The following is an 18,592-nucleotide window of genomic DNA, read 5'->3' as shown; positions in this document are numbered from 1 at the left end:
TTATGTATAGAATCGGAGGAAAACTCTAATGTTGATTTTGGGAAAAACCTTTGTTGTGATTTGGTTGATCAACTCGAATAATCTGAAAATTTTCTCAAGTATATTCGGCTCAGCAAGTTACGTTTGAGGCTGTCACCTTAGAAATACTATGATAGTATGATATATGTGATTTTTTGCTTTCATATTATGTGTATATATACTTATATGGTTTCTTTCATGCGTCTCTGATTTGATTTGATGGTTTTAGAACTTTTGATGAATTGAGAGAACTTGATATTTTCTTCATTAAAGGACACAAAGTTCTTTAAACATATTGGTTACTTATTATTTGTAATCTAACATCATTTTAGCAGTTAATTTTATTCTAAATAACAATCGGCACTATATGTAGAGTAAAATAATTATTGAATAATTTTACTATAATTTATATATACAAAATCTATAATATTTATCTGTAAAATTATTATTTGAAATCTAAATTTTATTTGTGTAGTATATATTTTTCAGTTTTATTTGAATATATAAAATTCTTTTATAATAATTAAGATTTAACATATGGAAATTGTTATAATTTGAATTTTATATTATCTCACCATCTGAATCAAGAGTTCTTAAAATTTTATGAAAATCTAAGTAAGTGATACAATTTAGTTATAAAGAAAATAAAAGAATTAAATTTTGGTTGTAAGTGATACAATTAAGTTATTAAAAAAATAAAAGAATTAAATTTTGGGTGTCATTTAAAAAAATATATAATGGTATGTAAATATAAATACTATGAAAAAGTGAGGACAAATAAATAAATCATTTCTCGAGCTTTGTAAGCGCAACAAGTCAGTAATTATTTTGTTTCTAGAGTAATCTCTCAAGCGAGATTGGAAGATAAACTCTTTTTGTGAAGCACTGAAGCATACATAAACTAGAGTAAATCAGTTACATATTATCAAAAAAAAATTCTCCTTTTCACAATGATGATTGCAATGTTTGAATTTTGGCGTGTGATAAGAAAGGTTCATTGTCTCTCAAGAATTACATATAAGAACACCAATGGCAAATTAAACAATGTTTAAGATCAAAAAACAATTTTTTTTAAACTAAAGAAAACTAAATAATCTATAACTTTTAACATAACTTTGACAATTAACATAATCCTTACAAACGTTGTATACAATTTAACATAAGTATAGTATTTAAATAACAACACAAAACTAAACTAAAGTAAAAATATGTCTATATACTTTGACATATGTGGATTTGTGATTAAAAAGAATTGATAATTTACAAAAGAAAACAAACAAATAATAATGTAACAACAACACAAACTATATAAACTTAGATGATTCCTACCAAAAAAAAAAATATAAACTTAGATGATTAAATTTGTAAACTACAAAAATACACCACAAAATAAATACACTAATATATCTTAAATAACAAGTAATAAGAGAAAAAAAACATAGCATATAGTAGAGTTAAGCCAATTATACGATTAAATTTACCCGACTTAAATGTAAATGATTGTAATAACAAATACAACAGAGTTGCAAACCATTGTAGGTTTTTTTAGTCTATTTCTATATCTTAGTATTGTGTAAACCATAATTTTTATTATTAATATAATTCCAAAAAATAAAAAAAACATATTTTAACATCAAATATATTTCAAAATGTATAGAACAACATCCCGCGGCATCGCGCGGGTCTAACCTAGTGTTATATAATTAGTGGTAGCAACCCTCAAGTGTTCAATAACGTGTTATTAGGTTTTAATTTTTATTATAACGTTATTTATAGGTCTGTTCGTTTCAACCCTCAAATTACAAGTTAGCGACTTAAAAGCAATGAATTCGGTGATTAGTGTTGCTAAAACTAAACCAGCGATAAGAAAACGAGAACTTGCATCATAAAACGAACTGGCCCATAGTCTAATCAAATTTTTGATTACATGATTAAAAGACTTTTAAAAATGATTTACGATTGTAATGTCTGTATTTTCTAAGGTAAAACAGGGAGGAGTAAAATCAAGGCACTTCTTACCTGAAGTATACTTTATTTGTAATTGATTTTACTGTATTTAGAGTTATATAGAGGAAAACAACATGTAATTCTGTAGATATATATATGTGTGGTATAAATGATAAATTGTTTATTAATATATCACATAAATTGTAAATTCACATTTTTTGTTTTATATTTTATGGGTATAATATTTTTGATTGGAAGATAAAAAAATCAAAAAGATAATTTTGTTTTTTGGTCGTAAAGACCAGCTAATTTTTTGACCTGTTGGATCCTGATCAAATAAATTTGTGGATCTTTGTTTACAAATTACAAAATAATTGAAATTAAATCAACAACTTGATAAGTAGCCAATATTTATGAAAGTCGTTTTTAAAAGTGTTCATAACTAATCAGATTATTAATATTGATAATGTCTATATGGAAAGTTATTTGATTTTGGTAGTATATTATCTGATATTTCTAAAATGACCATCTAATTTAATATCTGTATGGAAGGAAACATGTAATTTGGAAAATACATATATTATCTAAATTATTATGGAGAAAATATGAGAATGAGAATTTTGGGTAACACGAATTCAACCATAATAGATGCAGACATAACATTTACTTATGTGGATTACATGGGATGAGTTCTTTGTGGGTCAATGTAATGTATGTTGTAAACTAGAAAAACTCGAAGGAGGTTTTCTCTTCTTATATTATATCATTAACTCAATCGAATGTTGCATATATATAGGGATAGATAAACCCGTAGTACAAAACCGACTAGAGATAGGAAATAGGCAATGGGTCTTCGGCCATGGGCCTTACACACTAGAACATGTATGGACCGGTTATGGAAGATCCACCATCCGTGTTTTACAACACCCTCCCTTGGATGACATAACCGTGCAAATGCTAAGGGATCTCCGTAATTCGCTTGGGGTGCTGCCTCATAACTTACCAGGAAAACCCATTGGGACAAAACCATGGTGAAGGAAAAAGAGTACAACACGCATTACTCCCCCTGTTCCAAGCATCACTAGAAGTCTTTAAGTCTCCGCATTCCAATCTGGTGCGTGAACTTCTTGAATGTCGATGTCGGTAAAGACTTGGTGAAGTGATCGGCTGAGTTATCGCAGGATTGAACTTGTACCACATATAACCGTTGCTTCCTTATCGTCGGCCATGCCACAATCTGTTCTGATATGTTGAGTCATCGACCTCAACCAAACACACTCACGGCTGGTTTCATGAATTGCTAAAATCTCTGCGTGATTAGATGAAGTGACCACAATCCTCTGCTTCATAGAACGCCATGAAATCGTCGTACCACCGTGTGTGAACACATAGCCGGTTTGTGACTTTGAATTATGTGGATCCGATAAGTAACCTGCATCAGCAAAACCAACTAAACCTTCTTTGTTATAGTTAATATAATACAAACCCAAATCTGTCGTCCCTTGTATGTAACTTAATACATGTTTGATACCGTTCCAGTGCCTTTGGGTCGGACAAGAGCTAAATCTTGCAAGGAGGTTCACGGCCAAACATATGTCCGGTCTAGTGTGGCTAGCCAAGAACATTAACGCTCCTATAACACTGAGGTATGGCATTTCCGGCCCGAGAAATTCTTCAACGTCCTTCTTTGGCTCAAATGGATCTTTATCCAAATCAAGGCTCCTTACAACCATTGGGCTAGACAATGGGTGAGCTTGGTCCATATTAAACCTCTTGAGTACCTTTTCAGTATATACCATTTGATGCACAAGGATTCCATTATCTATGTACTCAAGCTGCAATCCCAAACAGAATTTAGTTTTACCTAGGTCTTTCATTTCAAACTCTTTCTTGAGATATTAAACTATTTGGGCGATTTCCCCAGAGGTTCCTAGGATATTCAAATCATCCACATATACTGCTATGATTACAAACCCTTTGTTTGCAAACTTCTTATAAAAATACATGGACTAATGGGATCATTCTTATAGCCCTCTTTGGCTAGGTACTCACTTAGTCTATTGTACCACATACGCCCACTTTGTTTCAGTCCATAAAGGGATTTGTTTAGCCTTATGCAGTATTGTTCTCGAGAACCACTCTTATCTTTGAGCTCAATACCCTCTGGTAATCTCATATATATTTCATTATCCAGTGGACCATATAAATATGCGGTTACAACATCCATTAACCGCAAATCCAGTTTTTCTCTTATAGCCAGATTTATTAAATATCTAAAAGTCGTTGCATCCATCACAGGGGAGTATGTCTCCTCATAATCTATTCCTGGTCTTTGAGAGAATCCTTGTGCTACAAGCCGTGCCTTATATCTCACGATTTCATTACTCTCATTTCTCTTTCTTACAAAGACCCACTTATGTCCAACTGGCTCTATATCGAATGGTGTCCTTAAGATCGGACCAAACACATTCCTTTTCTTTAATGAACTTAACTCCACGTTAATGGCTTCTTTCCATTTTAACCAATCTTTACTTTGAGTGCACTCTAATATAGACGTGGGTTCATGATCCTCACTTATTTCAAGTGTTACCTTTTATGCAAATATTTCATCGATGTCGACATCTTTACGGTTCCATTGTATTCCATACATGATATAATTTATTGAGATCTCATTATTATCAATACCTTCAGGACCTTGAGGTTCAGCGTTCCAAACCTCATTCGGTGCCTTAGGATTTGCCGCGGCCATGTCTATATTTTTCTCAACCTCGGTTTTATTTGCACCTTTCTTAGATTTCCGAGGGTTCTTATCTTTGGAACCTATTGGTCTACCACGTTTCAAACGGGCCTTAGACTCTGTAGCAACTTGATTATTGTGTTCTTTTTGAACATCAATACGTACTGGTGCATTACAAGCTGGTATGTACGATTTTATTACTCTCTTAGGGTCAGCAAAGGAATCTGGCAATTGATTAGCTAGCTTTTGCAAATTTATAATCTTTTGGACCTTTACCTCACATGCTAGAGTCCGAGGATCTTGCCAATTTAAGGATGTTTGATTCCATGAAATTTCTTTGACAAGCTTGTTTTTCTCTCCACCCAACATAGGAAATTCGGATTCAGCAAACTGACAATCCGCGTATCTGGCCTTAAATAAATCACACGTAGTTGGCTCAAGATACTTAATTATGGTGGGAGAATCATATCCAACATATATTCCCATCCTCCTTTGAGGTCCCATCTTAGTTCTCTGTGATGATGCAATCGGTACATAAACGACACACCCGAATGTCTTTAGATGGGATATGTCTGGCTCATGACCCGTTAAGAATTGGGATGACGAATATTTATGCTCACTAGATGGCCTGATCCGTATAAGTTCTGATGCATGCAATATTGCGTGCCCCCAAGCCGACACATGAAGCTTCGACCTTAGGAGTAATGGTCGAGCAATCAATTAGATCTGTTTAATGAAGGATTCAGCTAATCCATTTTGTGTATGGACATGTTCCACAGGGTGTTCCACACTTCCCCCCATGGACATACAATAATCATTAAATGTTTGGGATGTAAATTCACCAGCATTATCTAGACATATAGTTACTTTGACTGGTGATGACCTTATAATGAGTTTCCCTAGTGTAAATGCTACACACGTGAGATTTTTAGGGATAAATCTTTTCTCTTTTAGAGTGTGCCCATTGAAATTCATAATTAGCTTACGCATCATGTTCGAACCCGGATGGCCAAGCCGGTCATGCCATAAAGTGAGTTGTTCATTGAACATCTTATTCATTGCCATATTAGTCTCTATCATATTAATCTTAGCATGGTAAAGACCAGTGGCTAGTGCGGGTATAGTCTCTAGGACTTTCTTATGTCCTTGGGTGATTTCAGTAATATATAGGAACTCTTTGTTTCCTTCACCCTTTGTTTCAATATGGAAACCATTCAAACGAATGTCCTTAAAACTTAATAAGCTTCTCTTTGAGCTGGGTGAATATAATGCATCACTTAGTTCAAGATGTGTGCCATTCGGTAATAAAATATGTGCCTGGTTGTAGCATTCAATTAAACTTGTTATACCCGCTATTGTGCTAATATTGGCATTTTTCATAATGAGATTTTGTAAAATATCTCTTATCCTTCAAAATTGTGTGGCTTAATCCACTATCCACCACAATTATATTCTTGTCCTCAGCCATTTCTCAAATGGACAAGAATTTATGTTTAAACATAAACAAATAATTTTATATTGAAGGAAATAAAATAATTGAATTTAAACCAAAATAATAATTCAATAAAATTCAAAGTCATAAAACATAGATAATTAAAATAAATCAATACAACCAATGTAAAATTTATTTATCCTCTCTTAGGCAATCAAAAGTTTCATAATCCAATTGGTCATCATTCTCATGGTCGAAATCTCCTTCACCATCGAGATGAACCATGTTAGCTTCTGGATTCTTTTTCAAATTCTCTTGATAGAGATCAATAAGATGCTTAGATGTCCTGCATGTCTTAGCCCAATGATTTGCCATACCACATCGGTGACAAACCGATTTAGTCTTATGTTGCGGTTTGAAAATTCCGCGGCCTCTACCACGACCACGACCGAAGTCGGATCGGTTTCCACGGCCATAACCATCATGTTGGTTTCCTTGGTAATGGCCACGACCACCACGTCCCCTACCACGGCCACGGCCGTGATATTTGTCTTTATGGACGTAGATGGACTCTTTTGTTTCTTTGGGCTCTTTAGGCTCTTTCTTAGTAATGTCAACCTTGTGAGCCTCTGGTAAGGGGTAGATCCAGGAGGCCTCACTGCACTGTTCATCAACAATAGCTCATTGTTTTGATCATCAAGTAGCAAACAAGAGATGAGGCTTGCATATGTCTTAAAACCCTTTTCACGATACTGTTGTTGATGCTTGAGAATGTTATTAGTGGGAAAGGTTGAGAATGTCTTCTCTAGCAAGTCCTCCTCAGTAAACTCCTTACCACATAATTTCAATACCGAGACTATCTTAAATAACCCTGAATTATACTCATCCACGAATTTAAAATCCTGGATCCTTAGATTTTTCCAATCAAATTGAGCCTTTGGTAGGAGCACCGTCTTTTGGTGTCCATATCTGTTTTTCAACTCTGTCCAAAGCTCAAGAGGATCTTCTATGGTAAGGTACTGGTTCTTGAGACTCTCAGCAAGATGATGGCGTATATGTAATATCGCCTTATATTTATTCTTTTCAGTGCAATCATTCTCATCCTCAATGCATTCGCATGTGTCTTTTGATTTCAGGTTGATCTTAGTGAACAATGCCCATTGTAAGTAATTGTCTCTAGAGACATTAAGGGCAGCATATTGGAGATTGTTTAGCTTTGCCATCTACACAATACAAGACATGCATCTGATCATTAGCATGCGGTATTTGAGACCGAACCATGCATTTATTTTACTCTTAGGCCATGTAGTATATGAGACCAAAACATGCCATCAATGTAAACTTTAGGCCATGCGGTATTTGAGACCGAAACATGCCTTGCCTTTATTCTTAATTTTGTGGCTTAACTTGCATGAAAATATAATCCTAGACAAATTATAGTATGAACAGGAAATATGCACATAATTTCAGGTTTTAACAATTTTTCTTTTTCTTAGATAAGATTTCCCTTTTCTTAAATTTTCCTTTTTCTTTAAACAGGATAATGACAAAATTTCAATGAGACAAAACTCTCTAGGATTTCCGATTTCAAGGATTGATTTTAGGGTTTTAATTTTAAAAAAACAACCAAGAACAATCGGATTTAAACTTAGAACAAAACAGATTAATATTTTCTCTATTCGATTTTAGGATTTAGGTTCTAAGGGTCTCATGCAAACAAGTAAACAAGCAATAACAATCAGATTTTAAACATATCATGATCAGTTCAATTGCAATCAATCTAAGCAATCCTAAACCTCAAGCAACCGAATTTTAAAGTTTTAGGGTTTTTAGGGTTTTAGGAAATCAAAGCTTAGGGATTTATTTGTTGGTTGTTTACTTGTAGATTTTATAGTTCTTATAGGGTTTAAGTCCAGATTCGATACATGTGTTCTTATAAGGATTGATCGTTTACCTTAACACCTTTTGGGGTTGACTGGATTGATCTGGGAGCTAAAGACCTCGAATTTAACAAGCTTGGCCACAAACTTAAGTTGATCACAAACACAGGTTGCTCACGAACACGAACTGATCTCCGAACAGGAACTAATCACGAACTGGTCACGGGTTTGAACAATCGTTGAGCTTCCAACGAACAAGAGAGGATGAGCGGCGGTTNTTTTTTTTTTTTTTTTTTTTTTTTAGGGTTTTTCTCAGTTGGACTTTTAGAACAAGTCGTGCTGATAACGTGTTGTAAACTAGAGAAACTCGAAGTAGATTTAATCTTCTTATATTATATCATTGACTCAATCGAATGTTACATATATATAGGGATAGATAAACCCTTAGTACAAAACCGACTAGAGATAGGAAGTAGGCAATGGGCCTTCGGCCATGGGCCTTACACACTAGGACATGTATGGGCCGGTTATGGAAGATCCACCATCCGTATTTTACAACAATGTAATCTATTATAGGGAAGACATAGCATATGGGTTTAACCTGCTTGACAACTATATTTAGGTCATCCGGTTCATAAATTTTTTGGTGTTTTTAATTGGTTTGATGGTTACAAAGTTTAACAGAATTCTAGCTGAACTTGTGAAATTGCAGATTATGGTAAACCAATTATTCATTTTCATCCGCAATCTCATTTTTTAATTATTAAAAAGAGTTACTTTATTTTTTTTAAACGAATATACAAAATCTCCATACAACTCAAAAACTAATTTACTGTAAAAAAATCGGAGTAACTAGGTAGAAATTATAACTAGGTAGAAATTTTTACTACCTCTTAATCTATCTTTTTATAATTTCTACTAACGATATAAATTAAACATACAAATGGAGAATACATGCATTTCATCTAAATTTCTTAGCCAAAATTTATTAATAACATTATTCTATTGATAATTATTTAAAATAAAATGGTTATGGGACATAAAATTTCTAATGGGATGGATCGAGACGGGATGGGATGAGATGAGACTGGACGAGATTTAACACCCTGTAACAAAATTACTTTAATATTTTCAACAAACACGGGCTGTCTTTGATTATTATGGATGGATTGCAAAAAATAGTATATTTTCCAGCTGATGAAGATGATGATCATGTTTATTTTTGGTATGGATTGCGGTATTTTACATATATACCACAATATTTACAAAACACCATAATAGACTTGCAAACTAATTTTTATGGAAAAATACTACTACTATATAATTAAAATTTTCCAACCGAAAAGGGTTTATTATTTGACTAAATATATGTTTTACCAGTGTTTTTTTGAAGTAATTTAATTTACTAATTAAGTATATATACTTTAAAGATAATAATTAAATTTTGTGAACATTCCAGTATATGTAAACTGAAACGGGTAAATTCGAATAATGAAAAATAATATATTGAATAATTTTTTTTAAAAAAGGGAACATAATTTTTAGATTAAAGTACAAAATCAAAAAATATAGGTAGATAAATTCAAGTATCAAGCTTTTACTAATTTGGATAAAGATTGACTATACGACACTTTGAAAATTTTGGATAATCTCAACTAACTAAATAAAAAAAATTAATGGAGCACTCTGGTATCCCGTCTAAATTTCTTACCCAGTCTCTTTTAATAAATATTGTCTAACGAGTAATTATTTAAAAGAGAACGAACATAAGACAAAAGATTCTGATGGATATGGGACGAGATGGAAAGAGACTGGATGAGACAAGACAAGATTAGATAGGATGAGTATGAGATCTAGAAAGCTTGAATAAAGAATAACTCTCTTTATTATGTTTAGAAAATAACTCAAAACTAAACACCAAAGCTCTCGATCTCTCATACCTTTGATCACAACTCAATCAAAGATATTTATAGTCATAACACAACTTTGTTATTCCTATTTTGATAATGGAAAACTTCTCTTTTCCTAATCCTAATACAATTGGAACTTTTCCTTTTAGCCTATCTTGTCATTAACCAGCTTGTTAATGATATCTTGGACTTCAAGTCATCGAAGTATATCCAACAATGAGACGGGACGAGAGGGGATGAGTTGGGAAATGAGAGGATGGAACGGGACTGGGAAATGAAAGGATGGGACGGAACCTTAAATGAGAGGATGAGACAGGAATTTGTTTTTAATTTAAATGAAAATTAACGCACATGTGCTATAGCACTCGTGTTAATATAATTTTAATCATTATATGAATTCAAAATTTATACAAAATATTTTGTCCCGTTCTGTAGCATGGATTACTACCTAGTCTATTGATGTTCATATATTTCACCATGTTTTACCTTAGTATATTCACATCTTTTGCATGATTTATAAGTACACATTTAGCCATTATTGAGTAGCTTTAGGACTGTTTATGCATTAGAGTAGAATTGCATTGCATTTGCATAGTTTCTTGCATAAACAGGTGAATTTGGATCCTAATGAGCGTGGAAGGATATTGAGAAGGATTTGAGCTATCAAAGTGAAGAAGATCAAGGAGTTAGAGCAGAAGAAACCAAGCTCGGAAGTCCACTCGACTGCCCACTCTACCAGACACTTGACCGTGTGCGGAGAAGGACTCGATCGGCTGGAAGAAGCAGAAGAAGAGGCCACTCGACCAAGCACTCGACCGAGCACCTGGTCGAGTTGACCGACGACCCTCCATTTTGTCTTCTAGATACTTTTAGGCTTTCTCCCCCTCTCCTATATAAAGGCTTGTACCCTGCAGCCACCAAAGGCCACTGAGAGATAAAATCTGAAAACCTAGTATTTACCCCTTTTGGGTATTATCTACTTTTTGCTTTCTTTTGTTTTAGATTCTCTAGCCACTTTTGCATATTTTTAAGAAATCTTTGATACTTGTTGGTTCCATAACTTTCTAAGTATTAAGAATTTGAGTTTGATTTCTTCTTTAATATTGTAGATCTTCATCTCATCTTTCTAATAATGCAAGTTTCATTGATTTTTGGGTTTATGACTTTGTTCATCATGTTTTGTGATTGTGAGTAGTGGTTTAGGATCTTGAGGATGGATTAGGATGGATAAGGGTTATGGTTGTTTAGATTGGTCAAGATTGATTGCTTAATATCTCTTCTGGGTTAGATACACTCTATGTTATTCTTATACTGAGAGGGTAAGGGTAGATCTTAAGCTTCTTAGCATCACACCAATGTCTAAGTTGTTAGATAAGGCTAATACTAGAGATTATCATGAAGCATGCTAAGAGATTAGATGTTTAGTGTGGTTTTTGACATTGATGATCTGGTTGTTTAATGCCTGCTTTGATATGTAATAGCTAGTAAGAACTAGGTCTAAGAAGTATCTTGGCTTGATTGTTATTGTCACGAGAATGGATTAACATGTATTAGAAGATCATTGTCTAGAGATAGCTCATTGTTGATTGAGGTTTGTTGACCAATTTAGATAACCATAGCTTGAGTCCAGCCCATGAATCCATCCTTAGGACCTTTTTTTGTTTATTGATTTCCCTGTTTGAGTATTGTTAATTGCTTGATGTTTGCTCTGTTTTCATTATTTGCTCTGTTTCTGTTCATTCGCTTGTCAACTCGACCACCCACTCGATCGCACATCCGATCGAGTGCTTGCTCGAGCTCATCCCAGAGTTCTTGTTTATGTTCTGCATCATATCTGTGTCATTTCCTGTTTCATTCTAGTTTCATTTCTGTTGCATCCAATTCATTTCTGTTTAATCCTGTTTCATTACTTGTCTTGCATTAGTATAATTTCTGTTCCTGTTTAGTATCATTACTGCTTTGTTTTATTGTTTACTTTGCATTTAGTATTCTGTCTTAGTAGCTTTACATTCTGCATTTCATAATCATCATTAGGTTGTTAGTAAAAATCATTCATCATATTTGGCTTGACTTAGATAAGTATTCACATCCTGATTGCTTGCTTCACACTCATTATGCTTTGACATCCTTTATGCTACAACTACATAAGGGTAATTGAAACACCTTGCATCCATCATTCATCATCTCTACCATCATCCACCACACACAAAAAAATCAAGTTTCAATTTGGCGCCGTTGCCGGAGATCGAACCTGGGTCACCCGCGTGACAGGCGGGAATACTTACCCGGATATAGGCACAACCCGGAAAAAATCAAGTCTCTATTATTACATGTAATACCATTGAATATAGTTTTAGGAAAAAATTACAAAAAGTCATTTTGGTCAATACAAAAATAAATAGCACAACTATTACAAGGTAAGCCTATCAATGTGGGTTTGCCACGCTATACAATTTAGGTTATCGAGTTTAGCAATTTTAATCATTATGACAGATTTTTTCCAATTTGATAGATAATTTTAAGAAAAAAAAAATTGTATAATGCCACTAATTTGTAAAAAATACATATCTAAACAAAAAGTACATGAAATACGAGTATCCTATCTAAATCTTCTACCTATTTCTTTATCTATTGGACTAAAATATACAATCACAAATGGATAAAGTATTATTAAAATCACGGTCATGAAATATAATAAACATGACATATATGGGACGTGACGGGTGTTTTTTCGAGATATAAACATTCTATTTTTGTCTAACTTTTTTTAATTGTAGTTGTTTATACTTTGCATCTAAAAAGAACATATATGATCATTCTTTCGTCTAAAAAGACAAAACCTTATCAAATGCTATATTGATATGAGTTTGGATTAGAAATTTTACTAATATTCGTTAAAAAATATGCTTATGAACATTATCCCTCACATACGTACTATATTGCAAACCTGATAATAATCTTAATTTTTGAAATTAATCTCGCAAGTACATGCGGATCCGAATCTAATTTTGTTTTAAAGAATAATATTCTTTCTATTTCATATTAAGTATCATTTTAGACTGAAAACTTTATTTTAAAGTAAGTGTCATTTTCTATTTTCAGTATAGATGTTTGATAAATTTTTTAATTTTATCTCTACTAATTTAATATATTGACTAATAGAAAAAATTGTATAATATATTTATAAAAGATAAAATAGGTATGTATGAAAAATCTTTAAACGACACTTAATATGAAGCAGAAAAAGTATTAGAGACAGTAAACGAGGATTAATGGTTTAAAGAGAGGCTAGCATATACTGCATATCATTTAAGTAATTCTGCGGAAAAAGTTATGCAGGAAAAAAAAAAAGAGTTCTGCAGAGAAACGTTAAGAGACTATAGGTGTGTACCTTAACCTTGGTAGAATTGACAAATCGTTTTTTGGGGAGTTTGATTTTATAAACACATATATAAGAACCTAACAACGTAGTTCATCTAGGTTTGGAAAAAGAAAAATTCTTCAGCACATCTTTAAGGGTGAATCACTTTCTTTCACCCTCTCTTGATTAACCAATCAGAATACAATAATATATCATGTTAAATCATAATTTTAAAAATAAATCAAAATTAAAATAAAATACAAAATAAATTAAGGAAACAAATTATGTAAATCTCTTATTAAGAAAATTATGATGGTTTGGATTTATAAAAAAGGATTAGAGTTTAAATTTATAATTTTAAAAATTATATGTCGGTTTGGGTTTATAAAAGAATGGTCAAGATTTAGATTTTACAATTAAACAAAATTATATGTCGGTTTAGATTTACAAAAAAGTGGTTAAGATTTAGATTTTTACAATTAAACGAAATTATATGTCGGTTTGGGTTTGTAAAAGAGTGGTTAGGGTTTAGATTTTACAATTAAACAAATGTCGATTTGAGTTTATAAAATAGTGTTTAAAGTTTAGATTTTACGATTAAATAAAATTATATGTTGGTTTGGGTTTATAAAAGAGTGGTTAAAGTTTAGATTTTATAAACAAAATTATATGTCGGTTTGAATTTATAAAAAAAATAGTTAGAATTTAGATGTATTAATTAAAAACCGTAATATAATATTAAAACTAAAAAATTTAAAATTGACTGATTTATATAATTTGTTTCCTTAATTAAAATTTGTTTTTTAAAAATGAAAGATATGAATAAAAGAGGTTCATTTTTAGAAGTGAATTCAAGAATTATCCGTTAAAAAGTATATTTGGAGTTTTATTAAAATTTGGTTTTTTAATAAAAATTGCACTAGACCGAGGAGCAAATATGTTTGACGGACTAAAAAATCAAAGTAGTGGATGCAAAGACAAAACAAAAGTGAAGATAGAAAGAAAATATGTCGCATAGTGGATGCCGTAAGAGTAGGCTGCCATGCCACGTTGGTGGGCCAAATGTCGACAAGTTGCTTCATGGGAATACCTTATTTTCGCCACACAGCCGTTTCTCAGCCGCTTAATAAAACTCCAATATAAACATTCAATGCATAATCCTTTTAACCAAACACTAAAAGTCAAACAATAATTCTTTCGTTAAGTTAGTAAAAGAGGGTTATGATTAATGTCGGCTTACTTAATATTTGAGGAAGAAAAAGAGTGGCGGCGCTGCCACGTAAGGCATATATATCTTTAGCCGCCTATGTACTGTAATTGTAATCTTCTCTCTTTATATATTACACACGTAGACATGTCACGTTTGGTTAAATTGAGGGTATGATTGAGATTGAATACAAACGAAAACAAGACTTTCCTATGGTGAAAGAAGGACTCGTCATGAACGAGAAGCCGAAGAGAAATCCAATGAGCCCCCAGGAGAAGCGATATAAAGGTATAAGGATGAGGAAGTGGGGGAAGTGGGTGGCTGAGATAAGGGAGCCAAACAAACGAACACGGATCTGGCTTGGTTCCTACAAAACCGCGGTTGCTGCCGCACGCGCTTACGACACCGCCGTGTTTTACTTACGTGGTCCTTCTGCAAGACTCAATTTCCCCGAACATGTCTTTCAGGACAGAAACGGCGGTGAAGGCGTAGGAGGAGACATGTCTGCAACGTTGATACGGCAGAAGGCGGCTGAGGTGGGAGCTAGAGTTGACGCGGAACTCCGGTCAGAGAATACTAAGGTGGAGAAACTGGACATGAATAAGTTGCCAGACGCATATGGATTGTAATTTAACAGTTTGGTAGTTTATAGGTTGGAGATTGCCTGGAGACAGAGTCAACCAGAGGCTCTGATTCATACGAGGCATACTATAGTTGATAAATGCTTTTTCTTTTCTTCTTTTTCTTTGAGCATAGTAATCTTTTCATAACATGGATCCTAAAAAACAAACATAAACGAAAAAAATGCTAATAACCAATGATTATAAAATCGTCATTAGCATAGTATTTACGAGAATTGTCCAAATAATATCGGACGATTGATGTTAAGTTGGATACTGTAGCAGGTGTTTTTAGTGATATTGGTTGTGGTGTAAACCATAATAAGTAACAATTTGTGAACGGAGCCGCACTCACCTCATTGTGGTATGATAATTGGTCAAATTTGGGTTGTCTGATGGATGTTGCTGCTCCGACGGGACTTATAGACTTAAAAATAGGGTAAAACAAAATAGTAGCAGCGGGCTTGTAATCCACATAGACACAATGTAGAAGTGTTAAACAAGATAGAAAATATATCTGCAATGACAAAGCAGCGATGAGGAAATTCAGATTCGCAGATTCGATCTAAATATTTATGAAATTTTCTAAATTTTTAAAAATATTTTTAGAACATTTTGAAATTTTTTTTGAATAAAATATAAAATTTATTAAAAAAATAATATTGTTTTACATCGCAACTTTGCTGAAACTGTGCCAAAATACAGTTTTAAAAAACTATATAGAGATTAGGAGGGGATATTTTTACATTAATTAAACTATTAAAGGGTATAATTTGTGTAGAAATAAGAAGAGAAAGAAAAATTAATATATATATATATATATATATATATATATATTTTGTGTTGTAAAACATTTGGAGTGGGCTTCCATAACCGGCCCGTTATGTGTCTTGATGTGTAAGCCCATGACCGATGGCCCATGGCCTATTTACTATTGCCTAGTTGGTTTTGGTTGTAGCCTTTGATATTGCTATATATATTGTAACCTCTATTCGATTCTAATAATAAGACAAGAGATTTACACCATCAAATTTTCTAGTTCCATAACACGTTATCAACACGATCGTTCTAAAGATCCAGCTGAGTAAAACTCTATAAACCCTAAACCGCCGCCTCTCCTCTTTTGTTATTCCCCAAACCCTACTTCCCATACTAGCTCACGATCAACCCCTGTTTGTGACTAGTCTTTGTTCGAGAAAAGGGCGCCGTTCATGATCCTGTTTGTGACCGGTTCGTTGTCGAGTACCAGATCGAGGTTCGTGGTTCGTGATCAAGAGAAAATATGAGGTCTTTAGCTCCCAGATCAAAACCGGTCAACCCCTATTGGTGTTAAGGTAATATCATACCTATTAGGACACATATAATCGAACCTGATCTTAAAACTATTGAACCCTAAAACTTATAAGTACACAATCAAACAAACAAGTTTATAAGCTTTCAAATCCCTAAACTGTAAAACTTTAAAATCGAATGTTTAGGGTTGCTAGATTGATTGTGAATTGAACCATACACAACTATATCAAGATTAAAATCCGGTTGATTGTTTGATTGCTTGAAACCTTAGAACCAAATTCTAAAATTCGAATTCCTTATGATTAAAAGTTTAGGGTTGTTTGATTGTTTGTTTGTTGCATAAGAACCCTAGAACTAAACAATTAAATCCGAAATTCATAGAAGAAATTAATCTAATTGTTCTAAGGATTATATCCGATTTAGGTGTTTGAGAAATTCAAACTCTAAAACTAAGATATTAGAATCGGAAATTTTATATGTTTGCATAAAAGAAATTAGGATAACTTCTAAATTAATTATAATCATTATCTTAAAGGTTTAAGAAATATTTCCTAAAAAAATTTGTTGTTATCTAATCTTACGAAAAAGGAAATCCAATCTAGTAAAAAGGAAAATTTCTAAAACTCAAAACTATTTAAGAAAAAGGAAATTGTTGCATGCTAGTATCTATCTAGGTTTGTTGTCTTGCATGCATGATTAAACCACAAATTTTGAGTGAAAGTGTTGGGCATGGTTCGGTCTCATTACCGCATGACCCTATGTATTTGGCATGGTTCGGTCTCATTACTGCATGTCCTATTAAGTGATTGCATGGATCGGTCTCATAATACCGCATGCTAATGAACGGTTCTCTATTTCTGTATTATGCAGATGGCAAGGCTTAACAATCTTGACTATGTTGCCTTGAATGCCTCTGGAGACAATTACCTGCAATGGGCATTGGACACAAAGATCATGCTGAAGTCAAAGGATTTATTTGAGTGCATTGAGGAAGGTTATGAACCATCTGATAAGCAAAAGTACAAGGCCATTATGCATATGCGCCATCACTTTGCTGAGAGTCTCAAGAATCAGTACCTCACCATAGAGGATCCACTTGACCTTTGGACAGAGCTGAAAAGCAGATATGGACACCAAAAGACGGTGCTCCTACCAAAGGCCCAATTTGATTGGAAAAACCTAAGGATCCAGGACTACAAATCCGTGGATGAGTATAACTCAGAGCTTTTTAAGATTGTCTCAATCCTTAGGTTGTGTGGTACTGAGGTGACCGAGAAGGAGCTGCTAGAGAAGACATTCTCTACTTTTCACAACATACTGCTTCAGCAACAGTACCGTGAAAAGGGGTTTAAAACCTATGCAGACCTAATCTCGTATTTGCTGCTAGCTGAGTAGAACAATGATNATGCTAGTATCTATCTAGGTTTGTTGTCTTGCATGCATGATTAAACCACAAATTTTGAGTGAAAGTGTTGGGCATGGTTCGGTCTCATTACCGCATGACCCTATGTATTTGGCATGGTTCGGTCTCATTACTGCATGTCCTATTAAGTGATTGCATGGATCGGTCTCATAATACCGCATGCTAATGAACGGTTCTCTATTTCTGTATTATGCAGATGGCAAGGCTTAACAATCTTGACTATGTTGCCTTGAATGCCTCTGGAGACAATTACCTGCAATGGGCATTGGACACAAAGATCATGCTGAAGTCAAAGGATTTATTTGAGTGCATTGAGGAAGGTTATGAACCATCTGATAAGCAAAAGTACAAGGCCATTATGCATATGCGCCATCACTTTGCTGAGAGTCTCAAGAATCAGTACCTCACCATAGAGGATCCACTTGACCTTTGGACAGAGCTGAAAAGCAGATATGGACACCAAAAGACGGTGCTCCTACCAAAGGCCCAATTTGATTGGAAAAACCTAAGGATCCAGGACTACAAATCCGTGGATGAGTATAACTCAGAGCTTTTTAAGATTGTCTCAATCCTTAGGTTGTGTGGTACTGAGGTGACCGAGAAGGAGCTGCTAGAGAAGACATTCTCTACTTTTCACAACATACTGCTTCAGCAACAGTACCGTGAAAAGGGGTTTAAAACCTATGCAGACCTAATCTCGTATTTGCTGCTAGCTGAGTAGAACAATGATCTATTGATGATGAATAGTGCAATGAGACCTCCTG

The 18,592-nt window shown here is 33.6% G+C and overlaps 1 protein-coding gene across 1 annotated transcript; it reads left to right on the top strand.

Moving 5' to 3' along the window:
* Positions 14,588-15,388, top strand: LOC104707144 (ethylene-responsive transcription factor RAP2-9). Its single transcript, XM_010423425.2, has one exon. The coding sequence runs from the start codon at positions 14,666-14,668 to the stop codon at positions 15,119-15,121; it is 456 nt and encodes a 151-aa protein (XP_010421727.1). The 5' UTR covers positions 14,588-14,665; the 3' UTR covers positions 15,122-15,388.

This window comes from Camelina sativa, chromosome 8 (genome assembly GCF_000633955.1).
Source record: "Camelina sativa cultivar DH55 chromosome 8, Cs, whole genome shotgun sequence".
Taxonomy (NCBI): Eukaryota; Viridiplantae; Streptophyta; class Magnoliopsida; order Brassicales; family Brassicaceae; genus Camelina; species Camelina sativa.
This window is presented reverse-complemented; position numbering and strand designations above follow the sequence as displayed.